At 51.2% G+C, this 23,942-nt stretch overlaps 1 protein-coding gene across 3 annotated transcripts; it reads right to left on the bottom strand.

Annotated features, from left to right (window-relative positions):
* Window positions 1-1,084: 1,084 nt before the first annotated feature.
* SLC41A1 (solute carrier family 41 member 1) lies at window positions 1,085-20,207 on the bottom strand. 3 transcript variants are annotated; one of them, XM_071450041.1, is made up of 11 exons: window positions 20,188-20,207; window positions 17,717-18,821; window positions 14,299-14,406; window positions 10,051-10,122; window positions 8,057-8,201; window positions 7,816-7,962; window positions 7,148-7,295; window positions 6,996-7,075; window positions 6,326-6,460; window positions 5,396-5,544; window positions 1,085-3,667 (listed from the first exon to the last, which is right to left on the bottom strand). In XM_071450041.1, the coding sequence occupies exons 2-11, from the start codon at window positions 18,050-18,052 to the stop codon at window positions 3,482-3,484; spliced, it is 1,506 nt and encodes a 501-aa protein (XP_071306142.1). In that variant the 5' UTR covers window positions 18,053-18,821; window positions 20,188-20,207; the 3' UTR covers window positions 1,085-3,481. The 3 variants fall into 3 exon arrangements, with proteins under 3 accessions (XP_071306142.1, XP_071306140.1, XP_071306141.1); XM_071450039.1 differs by lacking the exon at window positions 20,188-20,207 and adding an exon at window positions 19,146-19,253; XM_071450040.1 differs by lacking the exon at window positions 20,188-20,207 and having other exon boundaries at window positions 17,717-19,128.
* Window positions 20,208-23,942: the final 3,735 nt, after the last annotated feature.

The raw sequence follows: 23,942 nt of genomic DNA, 5'->3' as shown, positions 1-23,942 counted from the left end.
CCTGCTCTGTGCACCCCAAACCCTGCTCTGTGCACCCCCAGATCTGCTCTGTGCGCCCCCAGATCTGCTCTGTGCACCCCAAACCCTGCTCTGTGCACCCCAAACCCTGCTCTGTGCGCCCCCAGATCTGCTCTGTGCACCCCCAAACCCTGCTCTGTGCACCCCCAGATCTGCTCTGTGCACCCCCAGATCTGCTCTGTGCACCCCCAAACCCTGCTATGTGCACCCCCAGATCTGCTCTGTGCACCCCCAAACCCTGCTATGTGCACCCCCAGATCTGCTCTGTGCAACCCAAACCCTGCTCTGTGCACCCCCAGATCCTGCACATCCCCTGTGTCCCCAGCCCCCTGCACCCCCTGCTCTGTGCACCCCCAGATTTGGCCCCACACACCCCCAGTTTAGAAAATTGTTTACCCAGCATGTGAATTGTTTTAATTTAATGACCAATCACAGCCTGATTGGGCTGAGTCTGTCACAGGTTTTTATTATCCATTCTTTTCTAGCCTTCTGATGTATCCTTTCTTTAGTATAGTTTTAGTAGATAACTTCTTTTAATATAATATCATAAAATATAAAATAAATATATCATAAAATAAAAATATATCATCAAATATAAAATAAATCAGCCTTCTGAAAACTTAAAATCAAATTCTCTCACCTTGTCCTAAAAACCTCACAACACTACAGGATTCTGCACCAAGACCCTGCTCTGGACAGCCCTGCAGGGAAACACCAATTCCTGCAACTCCAGGGGTTTTTCTGCAGCCCAGAAGGGGCAGAACCCTTATTTACCCTTTTCTATTCCCTTTTCTTCCACCAAATCAGCAGGAAAAGGGAGAGGCCACGTGGCAGCAGGGCCTGGATGCTGAACAAACACCTGAATTCCTGCTGGGAGCCCCCAGGAGCTGCCAGGACCTGCCCAAGGTCACCTGGCACTCACACTAAGCCCAGTTTGCCTCATGCCCAGCAGTTTATTTGATTTTTGTAACTCTCCTAATCAAAAGAGAGCTCAAATAAGCCTCAAAACCTGAGTGGGGCCTTCAACCTGATGGAAAAAAAAAAAAACCAAAAAACCCCACCAGAGTCCAGATAAATAAATGTCATCTTTATTTAACCAAATATAATTTATCCATTAGGTCGACATCTGTCAGTTATAGGAACTATAAATAATTAAGACAGTCTTTTTTTCCTTTAATAAAAGAGTAAACCAGGATTTTCATCTGCAGGCAGCTGTAGAGTAGGCATGCATTGGAGTGCAACCAGTGGGAAGAGGTTTCTTTTGTTTTTGTTTGTTTTCCCATCAATATTCCTCAGTTTTAAATTAAATTCTTCCCTGACCATTCCCCAAGCACACCTTGGACCATATTTAATGTACAGACTCCCCCCCCAGCCCCACCATGAGAGGCAGATTCCTCCTCTAGGGAATTTTTTCCTGGGGGATTAAGTGGTGATGTGACACCAGAAAGGCCAGCAGAGCTTCTCTTTATATCCATAAAAGCTGAAATGTTAATGGAAGGAAATCTTGCATTTAATTCCTCAACATCAGGCAGAGAAATCAGGTGAGCAGCTGAGAATATTCCAGAAAATATTATTCCAGAAAATTATAATATTCCAGAAAATAATATTCCAAAAAAAATATTCCAGAAAATAATATTCCAGGAAAATAATATTCCAGAAAATAATACTCCAGGAAAAATAATATTCCAGGAAAAATAATATTCCAGGAAAAATAATATTCCAGGATTCCCTGGGCTGAGAGCTCAGCACAGCAGGGACAGGGTTTGTTTTGTGGTTGGGTTTTTTCCCTTTGAGCACAGCTTTGGCCAAAGGAAAGCTCAGAAATGTCACCAGAGGGGAGAGAGGAGGATCAGAGCTGCTCCCACACGGGACATGGAGCACAGGAGGAGGGAAACTGAGCCTGATGCTGGATTAGCAAGGGAAAAAAAGGGGGAATCACCTCAAAAATACAAGACCTGCTCAGGAGGAGCAGCCTGGAGCCCAGCCCTGCCTCCTGCAGCAGGGAAGGGTTTGCAGAGCTCCAGGGAGGGCCTGCAGCAGCCAGGAGCTCTGGTTTGGCTCTATCTGCTCTGTGGATTTCCAGAATTCCATCCTGGCCCTGTTTTCCAACAATCCAGAACTCCTCCATCCTGACCCTCCTTTCCAACAGCATCATCTGGAGCCAGGCCCAGCTCTGGCCTGGGACATTGAGCCTGGCCTAACTTTGGTCTTGGTTTACCCCTCTGGGTGCACTTGCTGTGGGTTTTTCCTGCCCTCCCAGCACGGCCTAAGGGGAAGAGCAGGAATTCCACAAAAAGCAGGAGGGGAAGCAGCAGAGGAGGGAACCCTGCCCTGCCAGGGCTCAGCCAGGGCCTCCCAGCTGGGCTGAGCCCCAGGAACCCCAGATTTGACACCAGGGCAGGGGGTTGGTTCCTGTTCCTGCTCCACCAGCCAGGCCCCTGTGTGTGACACTGCATTTCCAGCTGCAGAACAATCCCATGGAGGTCCTTCCCTTACAGACACCAGGAGCAAAACGCTCCTGCCCAGCTGGGAGCACCCCAGGCTCAGCTGGGGCAGCTGCTGGGTGGCTTTTCCTGCCTGCAAGGGGCCCCTCAGCAGCCCAAAAGGAAACCTGGGCACAAAACCCAGGAGCTGTTTGTCCATCCACCCCTCTGGGAAGGTCAGCCAGGGGAATGGAGCAGCACCAGGAGGGCTCCAGCAGGGATCCCTGGCAGGGGGATGGTGATGGGTGGGGAGAGCCCCAGCCCCTCTGGGCCAGGCTCAGGGCAGCTGAGCTCAGCTCACCAAGGCAGGAGCAGCGTGCTGCACTCTGGGGTGGGTGGCAAAAGGGAGCCTGAAGCTGCCAGCAGAGCCCAGCCAGGAGCTGGGGGTCCCAAATGAGCTCACTCACATTCCTGGGGTGAACACAGGAGCCTTCCTCACCATCCTCCTCATCCCCCTTCACAGACACTCCCCATTTCTGGGTGTGGGCCCAGGCTGGAGCTTCAGGGAGCCAAGGCAGGTGTAGCCCATGCCCTGGGCTGTGAGGTTGTGCTTGGCTGGAAGGTGCCAGCTCAGCTGAACAGACCTGAGCTCCACCTGCAGGGTTTAAAAAACGCTTATGAAGCGAAAAAAGCAGCCCTGCACCTCGAGGGATGGGGCAGGGGGGCTCCCTGCATGACCTGACTGAGCAGGAACTTCTCTGGAACCTTGGTTCAGACACAACTGCTACGAAAATTGCACTTAGTGATTGTCTCGTTACACTTTTTGTTTGTTTGTTTGTTTGTCCTTCCCAAAACTAGGTAAGATTTTTCTTTTTTACAAACTCGGCTTGAAATATAAACCAGGTAAAATTCCCATTGAAAATAATGAGAATCCAGTATCAAAGGTGAAATCTTCCAGGGTGAGGGGTGGCAGGAGGGGGAGAAGCAAAGAAACAACAAATGGAAGGAGGAGAGCTGTGGGAAGGGAGGAGCAGGGAGGTTTAATCCCCAACGTCGGAGTCCCTGTCCCCGATGAGCCAGAGCACGTGGAAGCTGAGGGCCAGCAGCCCTGTCCCAATCAGGTCCCCCAGGGCTGTCAGGTACGGGATGGAGAAGTTGTCGGGGTCCAGGTGCCTGCCCCACATCCAGTGCACCATCCAGTCTGCGATGTAGAGCAGGATCAGCACCTGCAAGAGCCACGGCAGGCACAGCCCTGAGCCTCTGTGTGAGCCCACAGCAACTCTGCAGCCCCACGGCAGCCCTGTGACCCCACTGCGGCCCTGCAAATCCCACTGCGGCCCTGCAACCCCACTGCAGCTCTGCAAACTCCACAGCGGCCCTAAAAATCCCACGGCAGCCCTGCAAATCCCACTGCGGCCCTGTGACCCCACTGCGGCCCTGTGACCGCACTGCGGCCCTAAAAATCCCACTGCGGCCCTAAAAATCCCACTGCGGCCCTACAAACCCCACTGCGGCCCTACAAACCCCACTGCGGCCCTACAAACCCCACTGCGGCCCTACAAACCCCACTGCGGCCCTACAGACCCCACTGCGGCCCTGCAGACCCCACTGCGGCCCTGCAGACCCCACTGCGGCCCTGCAGACCCCACTGAGGCCCTGCAGACCCCACTGAGGCCCTGCAGACCCCACTGAGGCCCTGCAACCCCACTGCAGCTCTGCAAACCCCACTGCGGCCCTACAAACCCCACTGCGGCCCTACAAACCCCACTGCGGCCCTACAAACCCCACTGCGGCCCTACAAACCCCACTGCGGCCCTACAAACCCCACTGCGGCCCTACAAACCCCACTGCGGCCCTACAAACCCCACTGCGGCCCTGCCTGGCCCCGGGGAGCACAACCCCATGGGCACAACCACCCCATGGGAACAACAACCCCGTGGGCCACAATTAATCCCACAACAACCACAATTAACCCCATAGGCCACAATAATTCCATGGGAACAATTAATCCCACAGGCACAATTAACCCCATGGGCCACAACAACCCCACAGGCACAATTAACCCCATGGGCTACAACAACCACCCTATGGGCACAATTAACCCCATAAGCCACAACAACCCCATGGCCACAATTAACCCTATGGGAACAATTAACCCTGTGGGCACAACAACCCCACAACAACCCCATGGGAACAATTAACCCCATGGGCCACAACAACCCCACAGGCACAATTAACCCCATGGGCCACAACAACCCCATGGCCACAATAACTCCATGGGAACAACAACACCATGGGCACAATTAACCCCATAAGCCACAACAACCCCACAGGCACAATTAACCCCATGGGCCACAACAGCCCCGTGGCCACAACAACTCCATGGGAACAACAGCACCATGGGCACAACCACCCCATGGGCACAATTAACCCCACAGGCCACAACAACCCCACAACCACCCCATGGGCACAATTAACCCTATGGGAACAATTAACCCTGTGGGCACAACAACCCCACATGCCACAACAACCCCACAACAACCCCAAGGGAACAATTAACCCCATGGCCACAACAAAATCTGCAGTGGGTCCTCCCAGGCCTTTGGGTCTGTGTGTCCCTCACAGCCCCAGGGAATGCCAGGGCAAAGGGCAGCACGGGGCACACATTCCCTGCCAAATTCCACATCCTCTTTTCATCACCAGGCCTTTCCAAATTGCCAGATCACCCCCCAGGACAGATTAGCACACTCTGGCTACCAAAAAGACTATAAAAAGAGACAAAAGGCAGATTTTGAAACTCCCCAGGAATGGCAGGATGGAAGAATTGTGTGCTCAGGTGCCCTGGAAGGGATCCCTCTGCCCAGCACAGGATCTCTGGGCAGGGACAGGGACACCTGAGCAGGTGCCAGCCGTGTCCCCTGAGGCAGCCCAGCCCCTCAGGGCTCCCAGCTCACCTGGAGCAGCGCTGCTGTCATGTAAAAGACAATGAAGATGAGGGTGAGCGTGGTGTGTCCCCCCTGCATGGAGTGGATGGTGTAGAGGAACACCAGGTGCCCGGGCACCACCAGCAGGAAGAGCACACGGGCAGAGCGGGAGTTCACATCTGCAAAGGGCACAGAGGGACACATTCAGACCCTGCAAGTGCCCAAGTGTCACACCCTGATTTTTTTAAGGTTTTCTAAGCCTTCTGATGTTTATGTTCTTGTAGCGAAAATAACTCATTGTAAATAATTGTAAATTATTGTAAAATATAAAATCTATTTTTAATATAAAATATATATTTAATGTATTTTATAAAATATAAATATATAGGTTTACATTTCCTATTTCAGGGGGGCCTCCTGCCTTCCTGAGCAGAACCTGGCTTTTCAAACCAAGACATCCACAAATCCCCTTCCAGCTCAGGACAATAAAGAACTGTTATTCCTATTCCCACATCTTTGCCTGAGAGCCTCATAATTTCAGAATTATAATAATTTGGGGGGAGGGGGCTTGCATCTCCTATTTCAGGGGGGGCCTCTTGCCTTCCCCAACAGAACCTGGCTTTTCAAACCAAGACATCCACAAATCCCCTTCCAGCTCAGGATAATAAAGAACTGTTATTCCTATTCCCACATCTTTGCCTGAGAGCCCCTTAATTTCAAATTTATAACAATTTGGAGGGAGGGGAGTTTAAAATTTCCCATTTCTTGCCTTCCTTAGCAGAACCTGTCTGCTCAAACCAAGACATCCCCAAATCCCCTTCCAGCTCAGGACACCCCACACTCCCATTTCCCCTCCCCAGTCAGGCAGGGCAGCCCCAGCCTGACCTGAGCAGGGCTGTGCCCCCTTGGCTGTGCCCAGGGAGCCCAGCTGGCACCAAGCCCTGCCCTCCAGGGCTGTACCTGAGCTGCAGAAGGTGCTGCAGGGGCTGGGGCACTTCCGAGGGGCCGTGCCAGGGCCTTCTCCAGGCTCCCCACTCATGTGCAGGTAGGTGGAGATTCGGCTGGCCTGCACTGCCACCAGGTTGCCACCCACACCTGTGGGAGAGGTGGATTTCTGTGAGCCAGAGAGAAGTCTGAGAAGAGGAATTGTTCCAGTGTTTAGCCCTGGAAGAATTACCCACCAAGGTTGTTGGCATGGAAAGCAAGAAAGAAAGAATAGGGGGAAAAAAGGAAGGGGGAAAAGAAAAGGAAAGAAGGGGGAAAAGGAAAGGAAAGAAGGGGGAAAAGGAAAGGAAAGAAGGGGGAAAAGGAAAGGAAAGAAGGGGGAAAAGGAAAGGAAAGAAGGGGGAAAAGGAAAGGAAAGAAGGGGGAAAAGGAGGCGCCCCAGAGGAGAATGAGTGTCCTGAAGTTCCAGACCACCCCAGTTTGCCAAGAGCAGAGGGTGACAGGGGAGCCAAACCTGTGTGTCCTAGAGGAGAATGAGTGTCCTGAAATCCCAGACCACCCCAGTTTGCCAAGAACAAAGGGTGACAGGGTGGCACAGGGTGTGCCCCAAGAGAGAATGAGTGTCCTGAAGCCCCAGACCAGCCCAGTTTGCCATGAGCTGCAGCCCAGGGCGGGCAGGACTCACCATTGATGACTGGGGTGAACACTGCCATGCCAGCAAAGTTGGGGTCCGACACCGTCCTGTCCAAAATGAGCCCCCCGACGCTGCAGGGGAGAGGGGAGGTCAGTGCTGGGCTCACCTGGGGGGCTCTGGGCACAGGCCAGGGCCAGGCTCACCTGCTGATGGCCATGGCAATGATGACAGGCTCCCAGCCCGAGTAGAGCACCTCCCTGGTGGCAGAATTCCTCCTGGCAATGATGATCCAGATGGGCAGCAGGGACAGGAAGAAGGCGCACACCAAGGGGTTCACGTAGGCTCTGCCCTCTGGGCAGGGGGAGAAGGAGAAAAAGAAGCAGAAAAGTCAAGGCCACGTCCCTCAGGAGCTCCAGGGACAGTCCAGGGCAGCCTGGAGTCTGCAGGATGTGGTGGTTCCTTGTCACAGCTGTCGCCTCTAAAACACCTGGATGTGTTCACCAGCAGATCTGAGGGAGATCTCTGCAATTCCAGCTCTTATCCCTGCTTCCCACTCCTGGGCAGCTGCTTCCTTCAGCCCTGGATGAACCTGGCTGAGTCCCAGCCCCGTGTCCCAGGGAAGGGAGGAGGAGGAGGAAAGAGGGAGGAAGGAGGAAGGAGCTCTCCCTGAGCACCTCACCTGGAGAGGAGGAGGAGTTCAAGGCAGTGAGAGGCTCCATCCCCTCCTCTAACCTGGACTAAGCCCAACTGAGGGAGCTCCAGAGCAGGAACCCCACACACCCCGAGGAAGATCCCAGAGGAAGAGGGTGAAGAAACGAGAGGGGGACACAGCAAGGAGCAGGCAGAGCCTGAGCCTTTTGCTGCTCCTCACCCAGCTCCTTGTACAGGCCCCAGCTGATCCCTGAGAGCAGGGCCAGGGTGATGAGGTCCCCCAGGCTGGCAGCGATCGGCGTGGCCACATTGTCAGGATTGATCCCCATCTTCTTGGAGCCAATGATCACCCCAATCATAATCATGCCTGCAACCAGAAAGATGCAAAAAAAACCCAAGATAAAGCCAAGGGGAGGTTAATATTTCAGGAGGAGGGGGCACAGCAGAGGGGGGACTCTCACCCAGGACTAGGGAAGCAATGAAGGCAGTGGCCACACTGCTGGCACACAGCAGCACAGCGTGGTCCATGCTGAAGTGCCCATCTGGGATCCACCCAAACACCACGGCTGCAATCGAGGCCAGGAAACCAACCACGGTGGCCTGGACCTGGAAATGGAAAGCACAGGGTCACCAAGACACCAGGACAGTCCCACCATGGCCTGGACCTGGAAATGGAAAGCACAGGGTCACCAGGACACCAGGACAGTCCCACCATGGCCTGGAGCTGGAAATGGAAAGCACAGGGACACCAAGGCACCAGGACAGTCCCACCATGGACTGGAGCTGGAAATGGAAAGCACAGGGACACCAAGACACCAGGACAGTCCCACCATGGCCTGGAGCTGGAAATGGAAAGCACAGGGTCACCAAGACACCAGGACAGTCCCAGGGAGTGGGGAGAACTTGAGCATGTCTAGAAGAGGCAACGAGGCTGGAGAGGGGCTGGGAACACACAAACCCTGTGAGGGACCCCTGAGGGAGCTGGGGGTGCTCAGCCTGGAGCAAAGGAGACTCAGGGCTGCCCCCATCACTCTGCAGCTCCTGAAAGGTGCCTGTGCTCAGCTGGGGCTGGGCTCTGTCTGCAGGCACTGACACAACCAGAGCACACAGCCTCGAGCTGCACCAAGGGAAATACAGGCTGGACAGCAGGGAAAAGTGTTTTCCTGAAAGAGTGATAAAGTGTGGGAAATGAATTTGTAGAGAATTAGGCATTTACAGCATGGTGTGGCAAAAGCTGATAGGCCAAGAAACACTTGTGATGTGTTGTAATTAGGAAATAGTTAACTTCTGATTGTGATGGTGAGAATTATAACATCTGTGTTGTCTCACCCTTCACATGGGACTGAAAAGGGAATAAAAGTTTTTAAGATGCCTCTGAGTTGCCCCATCTCTGGGTCAGAAAAGAGCATAATCTGACAATAAAGTTCTGGAATGTTCTGCCCGGGGAGGTGGTGGAGTCCCTTAACCAAGCCTGGATGTGGCACTGGGGGCCAGGGCTCAGCTGAGGGGTTGGGGCTGGGTTGGACTCCATGATCTTTGAGGTCTCTCCCAGCCCAGTGATTCTGTGATTGTAGGAAACCTTGCCCAGCTGTAGCTGCCTCATCCCTGGAAGTGCCCATGGCCAGGGTAGAGCAGCCTGGGAGAGTGGGAGGTGTCACTGCCCATGGGAAATGGATGAGCTTGTTGGAGTTCTGGATGCTGAGAATTTTAAACTTTCTGTGCTAACAGACTCTGACCCCCTGAGGCTGTGGAGAAGGCTTCCAAAATTGATTAACAGCACTGGGATTATGGGTGTGTTCTTGGTTAAAAGTGTGTAATGTTACAGGGTGGAAAACTTAAGAGTTTGGGGTTTTAGAATACAGGAACAAATATGAAGCAAGATGGAGGTTTTAGGTTGTTCTTCTTTACCTTTTTCTTCCTTCTTCATGGGTTTGGGTGGTATTTTGTAATTGGACAGAAAAGTCCACACTGAGGGCTTTGAGGGATCAGTTATTGGTTAAAAGTGAAAATAATTTAGGTGTTATTTCTTAATTGGATAGTTTAGCCTTAAAAGACCTTGGAACAAGAGACAGTTGGCCATTTTGTGCCTTGTTAATGAGACTGCAGGACTCAGGCTGTGAGACTGTAACACTGCTAAGAAACCACAAACACCTGAGTGTGAACATGAACTATCAGCTCAAATGCCTTCAATCCTGACCCCAACAGAGGCAGCAAAGGAAGCTGAAAACTGGCATGAACTTTAAGGTCCCTTCCAACCCAAACCACTCCATGATTTTATTCCATGATTCCAGGAGGGAAACCCCACCCAGGGGGATCAGAATCCAGCATGGCAACACCCAGCCCAGCCTGCAGGGCCACCATCAGACACCAACAGCAAATCCCAGGCACTGAGACCTCCCACACCTGCCAAACTGGGCTTGTCCCAGCTGGGAATATTCCCCTTCCCTCTGCTTACCTGTATCAGAGCCATGTTCCCTGTGATCATCTTCCAGAGCTCTTTGTGTGAATCCATTTGGCCAATGTTAGCCTGTAAGAGGAAAATCAGACACCATTGCAGCCTGGCAGCCCTTCACACCTGCCAACAGCCAAATCCTGCCTGCCAGGAGCAGGAGGGGAAACTCAAACCCTCAGGAGAACAATTCAGCAGAAAAGGGAGTGCAAAGGGGAATCAACACCAACCAAAAATCCTAAAATTTTGGTGTCACCAACCAAAAGTCCAAAATTTTTGGTGTCACCAACCAAAAATCTGATGGGAATGCTGCAAAATCAACAAGATCTCTCTGTGCCCCTTGTGTGGTGGTGTTCACTGGGGTCCCAGGATGAGGGAGGAGATGAGAATCTTGACTCCATGTTTCAGAAGGCTGATTTATTATTTTATGATAATATATATTCAATTATGAGGGAGGGTCCCAGGATGAGGGAGGAGAATCTTGACTCCATGTTTCAGAAGGCTGATTTACTATTTTATGATAATATATATTCAATTATGATATATATATTCTATTAAAAGAAAATGAGAGGAAGGGAAAGGAAAAGGGAAAAGGGGAAGGGGAAAGAGGAAAAGAATGATAATAAAATCTTGTGACTGACCAGAGAGTCCGAGCCAGCTGGGCTGTGAATGGCCATTAATTAAAAACAACCCCATGAGCCCAATCCCAGCTGCCCCTGTTGCATCCCACAGCAGCAGATAATTATTGTTTGCATTTCCTCTCTGAGGCCTCTCAAGAGAAAAGACCCTAAGGAAAGGATTTTCCATAAAATATATCCATGACACCCCTGCAGCCACAAACTGCATTGCCCAGGGCTCTCACTCTGCTGGGCCTGGCTGGGTCAGGCTGCCCCAGGTCAGCAGCAAAGCCAGGGAAAGCTGCTGGGAAGAGCTGAGCAAACAAGGCTGGGGACACATGGGGACACAGAGAGGAGCAGGGCAGCCCTGGCACAGGGAGAGGCTGAGCAGGATGACCAGGATTAAAGAATAACCCAGTAAATGTCACTGGGGGGGACACCGAGCAGGAGCAGGAGGTGGAAATGCTTCAATTCCTGCTGTAGGATCCAAAATAAGGCAGAGGAATCGCTGCAGGGTGTGAGATCTGCTCCTCCCTGCCACCTCCAGGGGCTTTATGGGAACAATGGGTAAATTTATACCCAATTGGGTAAATTTACACCAAATTTGCATCATTAGAAGCTGATGAACTCAGGAAACAAGGAGAGGCTCAAACACTGGAGTGGGAAATGCATTTTGAATTTTGAAGGAGTTAGAGAAGGGACCTCTGAGTTTTTTCGATGATGGGATTTATTTTTCTTATTTTTTACACAGACAGGAAGGGTGAGTTCAGCTCACATCTCCACTGCATGGCTCAGAAGGTCTCAGGACCCTTAGTTACAAGACTTTTTAAGGGTTTATTGACCAATAAAACACTGCCAACAAGGGTATTTATGGTTTTGACCCAATCTTTACATATTTCATCTTATGGACTCGTGCTGCAGTGTGAGCTTTCTTAGCCAATCATGCTATGACACAAAAACCTACAGCACTGCATCCCAAACTTCTTCAAACTTGTGCACAACAGCAGCAATTTCCTCCTCTCAGGTGGAAAATAAAACAAGAAATCCGGAAACTGATTAATTTGATTAATTAATTGATTAATTAATCCCCTGCTCTCCTTGCTGGATGTGCTTTACTGAGATGCTCCCATCTCTGGGGCAAATTCTGGGCAGGGAGGAGGAAGGAATGGGGGAAAACCAACAAAAAGCTGAGTGGAGCAGCACAGCCAGCACAGGAATTTGAGCTCCATAAGAAGCCTGACCTTAAAATTCCAGCCCCATGGCAATTAGAATGGGATTAGCATAACCTCCCTTAATCCTTTAACTAATGGGGGAGTTTTGCCTCTTAATTGTGAAAGGAATTTCTGAGGTGCCTTAAGGCAGCACTAATTAGGAACCCAAAGCCTGAGAAAGGACTCCAGGCTGTGGAGAGGGCTTGGGATTGTGTTAGTGCCCAGACAAAGGAAGGAATGGTAAATCCGACTGTATGCTCTCAGAAGGCGAATTTATTATTTTAATATACTATATTATATTAAAGTATATTTAATATACTATACTATATTATATTAAAGAAATTATATTATTATACTATATTATATTATTTTAATATACTATATTATATTAAATTAATATATTATAATATACTATATTATATTGTATATTATATTATATTATATTATATTATAAAACTATACTAAAGAATACAAAAAGGATATTTACAGAAGGTTAAAAATATAAAAATAAAAAACTTGTGACTCTCTTTCCAGAATCTGACACAGCTTGGCCCTGATTGTTTAATTAGTTTAATGTGAATTATTTTGACTCTTTGGCCAATCTCCAAACACATTCTAAAGCAGCAAAATACAGAAAAAATGATGAAAGAATTATTGCTTTCCTTTTTCTCTGAAGCTTCTCAGCTTCTTAGAAGAAAAATCTTAAAGAGATTTTTTGGACACTTGTATTTGTGGGGTGCCCAGATGAAGAAAGGAAAGATAAATCTGACTCTGTGTTTTCAGAAGGCTAATTTATTATTTTAATATATTATATTATATTAAAGAACACTATACTAAACTATCCTAAAGAACACAAAAAAGATATTTACAGAAGGTTAAAAATATAAAAATAAAAACTTGTGACTCTTTCCAGAGTCCGACACAGCTTGGCCAAAGAGTCAAAACAATTCACATAAACCCCATTAAACAATCACCTGTTGGATAAACAATCTCCAAACACATTCTAAAGCAGCAAAACACAGAAAAGACAATGAAATAATTGTTTTCCTTTTTCTCTGAAGCTTCTCAGCTCCTTAGAAGAAAAATCCTAAACAAGGAGATTTTTTTGGAAAATTTGTTGGGACCCACGGCAGGGAGCTGTGGGCAGGGAGGAGCTCCCTACACCCACTTGGGAGCAGAGGTGCTCCTGTGCCAGCAGGCATGGGGAGGCTCCTGGATGCTCCTGCAGCTTCAATTCCATGATTTGGGGAGCACAGGAGGGAAGGCAGAGGCCAAAGCCTCTGGGGACAGGAGGAAGCAGCAGGACAGGGCAGGAGCCTGTGCTGGTGTCCCCAGGGCTGGTGGGGCCAAGTTCTGCACTCCTGACTGGCCACAGGCTGGGTCCTGGGCCAAAGCTGCTCCAGGAGGGGACACACAAGGGCCAAGCACCCCCTGAGCAGCAGGGAGAGCGTCCCTGGAGCCAGGACAGCAAAGAGGCAAGGATGCCAACAGTGCAGAGGGAGACAAACAAAGGGAATTGTTGGTTTGATTGTTTCAGAGGGAAGGGTTGAACAAAGCTCAGCCTCTGTCCCTGGAGGAGAGGAGACCCAGAGAGAGCCCTGTGCAGCTCTGCTGTGCCTTCTCCTGCAGCAAGGGCAGGCTCAGAGGAAGGGGATGAGCCCAGCAGAATTTGGGTTATGGGATTTGTCTCCTTTGCCTCACACCAATAACTGTCACAACTGGGTATTGGCCACTCCTTGGCTGGCACTGGCACATTGACCAAACAGGTCACAAAGGCTTTGTCTGGGCTACAATTGGTTAAAAACATGACGTTGGAGCCTGTTGATTTGGCTATGGCAACCTAAACATTCATTTTTGGTTGATCAACAGGCACATCTGCATGGCAGAAGGAAGCAAATAAAACTAACAAGTGCTAACAGATCACTGGATTCACCCCTACATTTGGTTAAACCCTGTACTTGATTCAATTCCATGTTTGATTCAATTCCATGTTTGATTCAATTCCATCTTTGATTCAATTCCATCTTTGATTCAATTCCATCTTTGATTCAACCCAATTTTTGATTCATCTCCATGGCCAGAGCCAGTTCCAGCAGGACAAAAACCCAGCTGTGACCTCCATCCCTGGCCACTCTCCCTGCCAGCTCCCCTCTGCCCCCCAGCTGTCCCCAGCTGTCCCCTCCTGCCCTGGGGACATTGCTGTGCCCAGTTCCTGCTGGGACAGCTGGATCCCAGCCCCAGCACAGCACCTGAGCTGGCAGCAAAGCTCCAGCACCATTAACCCTTCACATCCCATCAGCCAGCAGGGTGTAAACACCTTCCCAGCACAGCTGGACCCCGGGCTCTGGGGGAAATTTGGGAATTTTATCCTCCCACACACACACAGAGCAGGTGTCCCTGTGCCTCCCCAGCTCCTGGGCACTCACAGCTGTGGACAGGCGGGATGCCAGGGTCATCTCCAGGTTCCCCTTCAGCCCCAGCAGAGCAGGAACCAAGATGAACACCTCAGTGACCTGTTTGAAGACGTCCCAGTGCTGCAAGGTTAAAGCACATTCAGTAAAACCAGGAAATGTCACCAAAGCACATTCAATAAAACCAGGAAATGTCACCAAAGCACATTCAATAAAACCAGGAAATGCCACCAAAGCAATTCAATAAAACCAGCATATCTCACCAAAACCAGCACATCTCACCAAAACCAGCACATCCAATAAATCCAGCCAATCTCACCAAAGCACACTCAATAAAACCAGCCAATCTCACCAAAACCAGGAAATGTCACCAAAGCACACTCAATCAAACCAGGAAATCTCACCAAAGCACACTCAATAAAATCAGCCAATCTCACCCAAACACACTCAATAAAATCAGCCAATCTCACCCAAGCACACTCAATAAATCCAGCCCATCTCAGCAAACACATCAATAAATCCAGCCCATCTCCCTGTGGCTGGTGCCAGCCTTGGCTCTGTGCTCAGTGCCACCCCTCCCTGTCCCCTCTGTCACTGAGCACCCCCAGTGCCCCTCCTGCTGCCACACTGGGGATTTCCCACTGTGACATTTGCAGCAGTGAGCCCAGCCCTGCTGGGCTGACAAAACAGCCCTGAGCCAGCAACTTCCAGTGAAAATCCCCCAGAGAGTCCCCAGGGACAAAATGTTTACACACCCAGAGGCCAAAACAGGGAAACATGGACAGGCTTTGCCCAATACTTGCAGTTTTTGGCAGATTTGAGTGCTGGAGTTTGGTCAGTCTCAGCTGAAAGCCTTTGCTGTGTCTTGCAAATATATATCTATAAACTTTATATATAAATATATATGTATATATATATATATATATACAAAATGATATACATTATAGAATTATATATATTATAATAATAAAATAATGACATCTATTATAATAATAAAATAATGTATTAATATAATAATTATATAGTATAATATAATTTTATAAATATAAAAATTTGCATGTAAAATTTGATATATATCATATAACTATATACATAAAGAATTATATATCTTATATTAATAACATAATAATATAATAATTATACAGTAAAATAAAATTTTATAAATATATAAAATTTTATATATAAAATATATATTTTATATATATTATATTTATAATATAATAATAGACATTATATAATTATATATTATATATAATTATATAATATAATAACTATATAGTCAAATAATATAATATATATATTTACAAGACACAGCAAAGACTCATAGCCTTTATTATATAATAATGAAATAATGAAATATAACAACAACAACAACAACAATAATAATAATAATAATAGTCCTTCAGGATCTGCCCAGGATCCCATGCAGCTCTGGAGGGGTGAGCTGGACCTGGGTGGTTCTGGAAAAATCATCCATCCTCCTTCCCAGCCATGGGAATTTAATCCCAAGGCTAAAGGGAGTTGGAGCTGCTGGCAGCACAGGCTGAGCTGCTGTGGGAATTCCACAGGAATTACAAAGTTTTACTCCTAAAGGCCACAGGAATCAGAACACAGGGCTGAGCCGGAGTCTCCCAGCCCCTTCTATTGTAGCTCTCAAATTTCTGTTTTTCCTTCAAATCCTGATTTTCTAAAAGGGCATCCTGAAGGTGAACTTCATAAAGGAATAATTTAGTTGTGTAATTGATTGAATTGCAAATAACTGCTGACAAAAATTGTCCAGAACACTGTGAAAGTGCTGAAGGCTTCAGTGTAGTTTAGAGCATGAAAGATGAGAAGTGACATTATGAACACCATGTGTCAACACTGACCACAAGGGCAGTGCCTGCTCCAGGAAAAACTTTAGCTTGGGCTCAAATCACTTTGGGGAACTTCCAGAAGAGCCAGGCAAGGACCTTGTGAAGGGAAAACACGCTTGAAACTTATTTTTTTTCAGAAAACGATTCCAGTAAAGCTGTCCTGGATTAATTTCCCCTGTCCAGCCTTTCCTGTTTGCAGTCACTTCCCAGCCGTCCCAGCAGGTCCCACCAGGAGGGGATGAGCAGAGCTCAAAGGCACGCAGGGAAGCTGCTGCTGTGGGCAGGGCAGCCCTGAGGAGCGGCTGCCTGAGCGCCCACAGATCCCAAAAAAACCCCTCTGACTTCCTGGCACGGGGGCTGACACCGGAGCCTCTCGCTGCCCACACCGCCAGGCCTTGTTTACCCGGCCCAGCAGCTCCAGGCTGAGCAGATTTTGGCTGCCCACAGCTCCCAAATGGCCGCGTCCCCACCCCAGAGCCCAGGGCTGTGCCCCAGGGAGGGGAGGCTCTGCCCAGGAGAAGCTGATCTGATGCCAGGCACGCCTGGGGGACGCGCTGGGAGCAGCTCCGTCTGCAAAGGCAGCGTTCCCACATGGAAACACGGCCAGGCTGGCACATTCCCACAGGGAACACCTCAGTTTGCATCCAGGGGGAGCTGCCAGCTCCCTGCTGGCCTTTCCTAAAAGTCACCAGCGCAGCCTTTCCAGGGGGAACTCTCCTGTCATCCCTGGGTGCCTCCAGGGCACAAGGAATGGTGCAGGAAGCTCTGGAATGAGCCTGGCACACACGGAGGGAAACATTTCCCTGGCTGGCACAGCCTGGGCCAGCACCTGAGTGGGAAAAGGACGAGAGGAGCCAGTCCCAGGGCTGGGGTGTCCCCAGGCAGCAGCAGGGAAGGGATTTGTCTCCAGCTGTGATGCACAGGCTGCACCTTCTCCTCTGAGTGCCCTCTCCCTCCTTCATTCCTCACTTCTCTTCCACCTCCTTAAATTACCTGAGCTGAATTTACAAAGCCAGGGTTGGCACAAGGAGCTGGAGGGCTCCCCCATCTCCCCCTCCCCACCCAGCACACCAGGGATAAACTGTTTTCCCCCCTCCCTGTTGCTGAAGCAGCCCTGGCATTCCTTTATTGCAGCCTTGGCATTCCTTGGCTATTCCTTTATTATTCCTTTATTATTCGTTTATCCCACCCAGCCCTGCAGAGTGCCGGGGAAGCACCAGCCCTACCTGCACCACATCCAGCCCCACCCCAGCCCTACCTGCACCATCCCAGCCCTACCTGCACCATGTCCAGCCCTACCTGCACCATCCCAGCCCCATCCCAGCCCTACCTGCACCATGTCCAGCCCCACCCCAGCCCTACCTGCACCATCCCAGCCCTACCTGCACCATGTCCAGCCCCACCCCAGCCCTACCTGCACCATCCCAGCCCTACCTGCACCATCCCAGCCCCATCCCAGCCCTACCTGCACCATGTCCAGCCCCACCCCAGCCCTACCTGCACCATCCCAGCCCTACCTGCACCATCCCAGCCCCACCTGCACCATCCCAGCCCCACCTGCACCATCCCAGCCCTACCTGCACGATGTCCAGCACCATCCCAGCAGCCACCGTGCCAAATCCAGCCAGCAGGAAGGGGAACAGCACCTGCAGCCCGATGGAAAACGAGGTCTCCTTCAGGGGCGAGGGGGGCTCAGGCCCCCGCTCCGTGCTGGTGTCATCGCTCTCGTTGCTCTGGCTGCCGTTTTCCAGCAGAGCATCCTCCTCCCTCACCCCTTTGGCGTTGGCACGGGACTCCAGCACCACCAGGTCCACGGCGGTGCCCTCGGGCCGCAGGAAATGCTCGGGCCCCGCGGGCTGCCCGCAGTCCCCGTTGGCCTGGGGGGGATCCTTGTGCTCCAGCGTGGATGTCATGCTGCAGGACACGCTCTCCTGACCCTTGGCTCGCTGGGCCTACAGCCAGCAGCTGCTCCAGGAGGGATCTTCTGCCAGCAGCTTATCCACACGGCCTTGCCAGCATCCAGGAGGGAGCTGTGCCAGCCCTGCTCGCCCGCCCGGGAGTGCGGAGCCTGCTCCTGCGGCAGAGATCCCCATCAAGCAGGGACACGGAGCACAGGGGACACGGCAGGAGCTGGGAATGGTTCAGTTCCCCCTGGCTCTGCTCCTCCCCAGCGCTCTGTGCTGCTGCAGCCGCCGAGGCACGATCCGAGCTCTCCTCCCGAGATGTGCGATGCCTTAGTGCATCTCCTCCCAGCTTTTCTCCAGCAGATGTGACGGGGCAGAGGGAAAAACAGACGAAGTAAAGGATGTAGAAGCTTAAAGGAACACCGAAGGAGAGGATTGGCTTTTAGACATGATCCCACTCAGGCTCTTCTTGCTGCCAGGGCTTTGCCAGCGGCACCGTCGCTCTGCACGATTCCCCTTTGAAGGCTCCTGCGGGTTTCTGCCACAACAGCCAGCGATTCCAGCAGGCTCCGAGTGTCACTGCCGCCCTCCTCCTCCTCCTCCTCCTCCCGCAGCAGGATTCCTCCCCCAGCAGCACGAGGCCAGCACAGTTCCTGTTACTCGCACCAACAGCAGCTCCCAGCGAGGGTTACTCACGGAGCTGGCCCGGCTGCAGGGTGGGGGCCGGCATTGGGGCAGCCTGGCACACAACGCGCTTTTCCGAGAGCTCGCCCGTCACCTGAAACACACGGGAGGAAAGCCGATATTCCGGGGGGTCCCGTGGCAGCCGCTCCATCCGTTTCCTCCAACCTTCGCCGTACCCCCACCTCTCCCCCGGCTGCGCTCCCGCTTCCCCGGGCACCCTCAGCGGCTGAACCGGGGGCACCGGGACCCCAGGAGGGACCCGCAGGGCGATCCCCCGGGGCGGCCGGGGCTCCTCCCGCCTCCCGCAGCGCCCCGCGAGCCGCCAGCTCCGGAGCGGATCCCCGCGGGGATGCGGAACGGGGCTGCCGCCCGGCCGGTCCCCACGGTACCGCCGCCCGTGTCCCCGCGGTGCCGGTACCGTGTCCCCGCGGTGCCGGTACCGCCCGGTGCCGCTCGCTCCGCTCCCGCTGCGCACCCGCGGCTCCTCCGCCGCCCCGCGCTCTGCCCCGCCGGGCCCCGCCCCGCGCCGCCCTGACATCACCGCCGGCCAATGGCGGCCGCGCCCGCCCCGCCGCGCCGCGCTCCCATTGGTCCGACCCGCGTGGCGTCACGTCTGGCCCCGCCCCCGCTGAAAACCGCGTCCCCTGTGCGGTAGGCCACGCCCCTTTGGCGGCGCGGGGGCGGGGCCTGTGGGTCACGTCTGGCTGAGCCCGCACCGGGCGGGAGCGGTCAATCTGTCTGTCCATCCCTCCGTCTGTCGGTCCTGCCGTCCTTCCATCCGCTCTGCCGTCCATTCTTCCATCCATCCTTCTGTCTGTCCGTCTGTCCATCCATCCATCCATCCATCCATCCATCCATCCATCCATCCATCCATCCATTCATCCATCCATTCATCCATCCTGCTGTCTGTCCATCCATCTGTCCATCCCTCCATCCATCCACGGATCCACGGATCCATCCATCCATCATCCATCCATCCATGGATCCATCCCTCCATCCATCCATCATCCATCCTGCTGTCTGTCCATCCATCTGTCCATCCCTCCATCCATCCATGGATCCATGGATCGATCCATCCCTCCATCCATCATCCATTCATCCATCCATCATCCATCCATCCATCCGTCCATCCATCCATCCATCCGTTCATCCATCATCCATCCATCCCGCTGTCTGTCCATCCATCCATCCATCCATCCATGGATCCATCCATCCATCATCCATCCATCCATGGATCCATGGATCGATCCATCCCTCCATCCATCATCCATCCATCCATCCATCATCCATCCATCCATCCATCCATCCATCATCCATCCATCCATCCATCCATCCATCCTGCTGTCTGTCCATCCATCTATCTGTCCATCCCTCCATCCATCCATCCATCATCCATGGATCCATCCATCCATCATCCATCCATCCATGGATCCATCCCCCCATGGTTTCCCTGCTCTCACCTGGGCCCTCTGTGGATCCCTCTTTGGGGAAGCCTCGTTGTGCCCCTCTGGGGACAGGGAGCTCACAGGTGCCAGAGGTGCCCGGCGGTGCCACCCCCAGGGCTGCTTCCAGGGAAACACAGCTGGGTCCAGGCCAAGGAGCACCAAGGTGCTCAATCCCCTGGGTTCCAGGCCTCTGCCAGGCTGAGGCAGCTCTGAACAGAAGCTCAGCAATATTGTCACGTACTCTGCCTCTATTCTGCCAAACTGTCCCACAACAAATAAATAAAGAGCATAAAAACTCCTGCTACAGAGGTCAGGTCCTTGTTGCTCTGTAGAGTTCTGTGTTCCTGAATGAACCAGCTCTGATTCATGCTTTCCTTTTATTTCCCCTTTTTTTTTTTTTTTTCTTGTCATGAGTGGAAATTTTGAGCCGTTGTTTTTCCTTCCTGCCTTTCCTTTCCTCCCAGGAAACAGGCAGCAGCGAGTTATTGCTCAGGGTGATGATGTGAGCCCAGCTCCAGGCCTTGGAGACACAATCTGGGCCAATGAGGGTGCCTGGGACACTGGAAATGTGGGGGGGAAGGGGAGGGCACATTCCCACATGGATCCAGGGACTCAGCCTGCCTGGAGCTGCTGACTTCACTCATTCCTCAAGGAAACAGCAGCAGTGCTGGGCAGGGATTTATTGTGACCCAAAGCTCTGCTGCTCCAGTTCTGTCTGCTTCCATCAAAAACTGGGCACAGTGAGGTGTTCTCCTGGAGGATTTGGTGCTTTTGGAGAAGAGGATGAGAGGACCCTGTGGAGCAGAAAGCACTGAGAAAGCAGCACTGAAAAGGGACTTTTTATATGGCAGAGAGTGGCAGGAGAAGGGGAATGGATTCCCACTGGCAGAGGGCAGGATAGATGGGATTTGGGAAGGAATTCCTCCCTGGGAGGTGCCCAGAGCAGCTGGGGCTGCACCCGGATCCCTGGAAGTGCCCAAGGCCAGGCTGGGCAGGGCTTGGAGCAGCCTGGGATGGAGGAAGATGTCCCTGCCCATGGCAGGGGTAGAATGGAAAGGGGTCTAGAAAAACTCCTTCCCTAGAAAGGAAGGAGTGTGAAGTCCCTTCTGACCCAAACCATCCAGGGATTCTGGGATTTCAGGGATGAGGAGCCTTTGGGGTCATTTCACTCATTCTCAGCAGCAAAGAAACCTCATGGAAAACTTGAGACATTTCAAGACACAACTCCAGCCACAGCCAACTGCCATGCCCAGCTGGGACTGCAGCTCCAAACCCTTCCTCCATCCTCCTTTGTCCAAACAAACCTGGCTGCAAGGCTCTGCTTCCACCTTCATCTTTCCTTCCTGACTCAGAAAATCCATCCCTCCCCCGGGATGGAGCCTCAATTCTTCCCTCACCTCCCCAAAAACAACGTGCACCCAAATGTGACCTCACTGCTCCCCAGCTGCAGGCTCAGGAAGTGGAAGTGTGGGGACAAAAGCTGCCTGAGACAAGAAAACAGAAATAGATAAAACCTCCCCCAGCGAGGCTGAGATCAAAAAAAGCAGAGGATGAAAGGGCAGGAAATTGGGTTTCCAATTGCAGGGAGCAGGTAGCAAAGGCAACAAAAAACGTTTGGAAAGGAAGGAGTTGAGCACTGAGCTGAGCTGGATCCTGGAATGTCTCCTGGAATGTGGTGCCCGTGTGTTTTACAGCAGCCACGTGATTCTGGCCCTGCTGAACTGCCCAGCTCTGGGCCAGCACTCAGGAATGGCCTCAGGGATTCACAGGAGAATCCAGCAGGATAAAAGGGTTTGGCCAAAATCACTTTAAAAATCCTGATGGAGAAGTGTCAGTGCCTTGGGAGGTGCCTTTGCTCCCTGTCCTGGCTTCACCACAGCCTCAATGGAGCCCCAGCTGCTCCTCAGCAAGGATCCTGAGGGAACTTGTCCCTGCAGGACACGAGACAACACGAGAGCACACACTGCTGCTCTCAAGGTGAAGGAAAGGGAAGTTTATTTTCTGACTCCAACATTTATAGTTTTCTAAAAGTGACAGTGGATTGGAGGGTGACAGTGCCACCTCTCCAATGACACTGGGCAAACCAACAGTTTATTACATTTTTCTTCTTCTATAAAAGAACACAAAACAATGAGTTATTTACAGAAGGGGTGTGAGAAAGTTTGTTACAAGAACGTCAACATCAGAAGGCTTAGAAAATCTTAGAAAATCAGTGTGACAGGAACTGGGTTCTTAATTCCTTCCAAACAAGAACCTCAGCAGGAAAACAAACCTGAGCAGGTTATGGAGCAGGACCTGCCCCTTCAGATGTCACTGCAGGGCACAAGCAGCTCACAAGGGCAGGGAACCACGTCAGCAGCTGGCCCTGAGCTGGGGCAGCAATGCAGCTCCAGGATTCCTGTTTTGCCAGCCTGGAAGCAAACAACCCCATCTCCATCCTTTTTTCCAAGGTCCCAGCTGTGCTCCTGGGTCCCCCACGTGCTGGGGCTGCTGTGACAAACACGGGGCAGCCCCTGGCAGGTCCCTCCCTGGTGGCCACGTGAGAGCACCTGGGCCTGGCTTTCCTGTGCTCCACAAGGTCGGCGGATCCGGTGGGGCAGCAGGGACAGGGACACCTGCCAGGGGCCACTGGGGATGTGCCTCACATGGCAGCTGTGTTCCACTAATGGGCTGGGAGGAAATGCTTTTATAGCCAGAATTAGGCTGAAGAAAACACTGATACCACAAACTGGCCAGGCCAGAGACTGATAATAAAAAAATACACAATAATCTCTTAATTCCCCCCTATTTTCTGCTCCATGAAGACACTCTCACTTCCCAAAATCCCAAAGAGGAGTTTGGATGAACATGTTTATATACCACAAGGCAGTCCTGCAGTACCAACATTTAGAAATCCAAGTGGGAGGAGATCAGATCCAGAATATCTGAGCCAGGCCTCTCCATGGGATAATAAAAAAAATAAAATTAAATTAAAAAAAATACACAATAATCTCTTAATTCCCCCCTATTTTCTGCTCCATGAAGACACTCTCACTTCCCAAAATCCCAAAGAGGAGTTTGGATGAACATGTTTACATACAACAAGGCAGTCCTGCAGTACCAACATTTAGAAATCCAAGTGGGAGGAGATCAGATCCACAATATCTGAGCCAGGCCTCTCAATGGGATAATAAAAAAATAAAAAAATTTTAAAAATACACAATAATCTCTGAATTCCCCCCTATTTCCATGAAGACACTCTCACTTCTCAAAATCCCAAAGAGGATTTTGGATGAACATGTTTATATACCACAAGGCAGTCCTGCAGTACCAACATTTAGAAATCCAAGTGGGAGGAGATCAGATCCACAATATCTGAGCCAGGCCTCTCCATGGGATAATAAAAAAATACAATTAAAAAAAAAATACACAATAATCTCTTAATTCCCCCCTATTTCCATGAAGACACTCTCACTTCCCAAAATCCCAAAGAGGATTTTGGATGAACATGTTTACATACAACAAGGCAGTCCTGCAGAATCAACATTTAGAAATCCAAGTGGGAGGAGATCAGATCCACAATATCTGAGCCAGGCCTCTCCATGGGATAATAAAAAATTTTAAAAAAATTAAAAAAAATAAAAAATACACAATAATCTCTTAATTCCCCCCTATTTCCTGCTCCATGAAGACACTCTCACTTCCCAAAATCCCAAAGAGGAGTTTGGATGAACATGTTTACATACAACAAGGCAGTCCTGCAGTACCAACATTTAGAAATCCAAGTGGGA

Source organism: Agelaius tricolor, unplaced genomic scaffold (assembly GCF_023055355.1).
Source record: "Agelaius tricolor isolate 1412-34295 unplaced genomic scaffold, bAgeTri1.0.p SCAF_30, whole genome shotgun sequence".
Lineage (NCBI taxonomy): Eukaryota > Metazoa > Chordata > Aves > Passeriformes > Icteridae > Agelaius > Agelaius tricolor.
This window is presented reverse-complemented; position numbering and strand designations above follow the sequence as displayed.

Bases quoted from the DNA above. Each gene is read 5' to 3' on its own strand.
- SLC41A1 (XM_071450041.1), bottom strand. From the start codon at position 18,052: ATGACATCCACGCTGGAGCACAAGGATCCCCCCCAGGCCAACGGGGAC. The intron at 10,123-14,298 runs GTGAGTGCCCAG...TTCCTCTTACAG, and splicing joins CATCCCGCCTGTCCACAGCT to GCTAACATTGGCCAAATGGA. The intron at 8,202-10,050 runs GTAAGCAGAGGG...TTCCATTTCCAG, and splicing joins GGAACATGGCTCTGATACAG to GTCCAGGCCACCGTGGTTGG.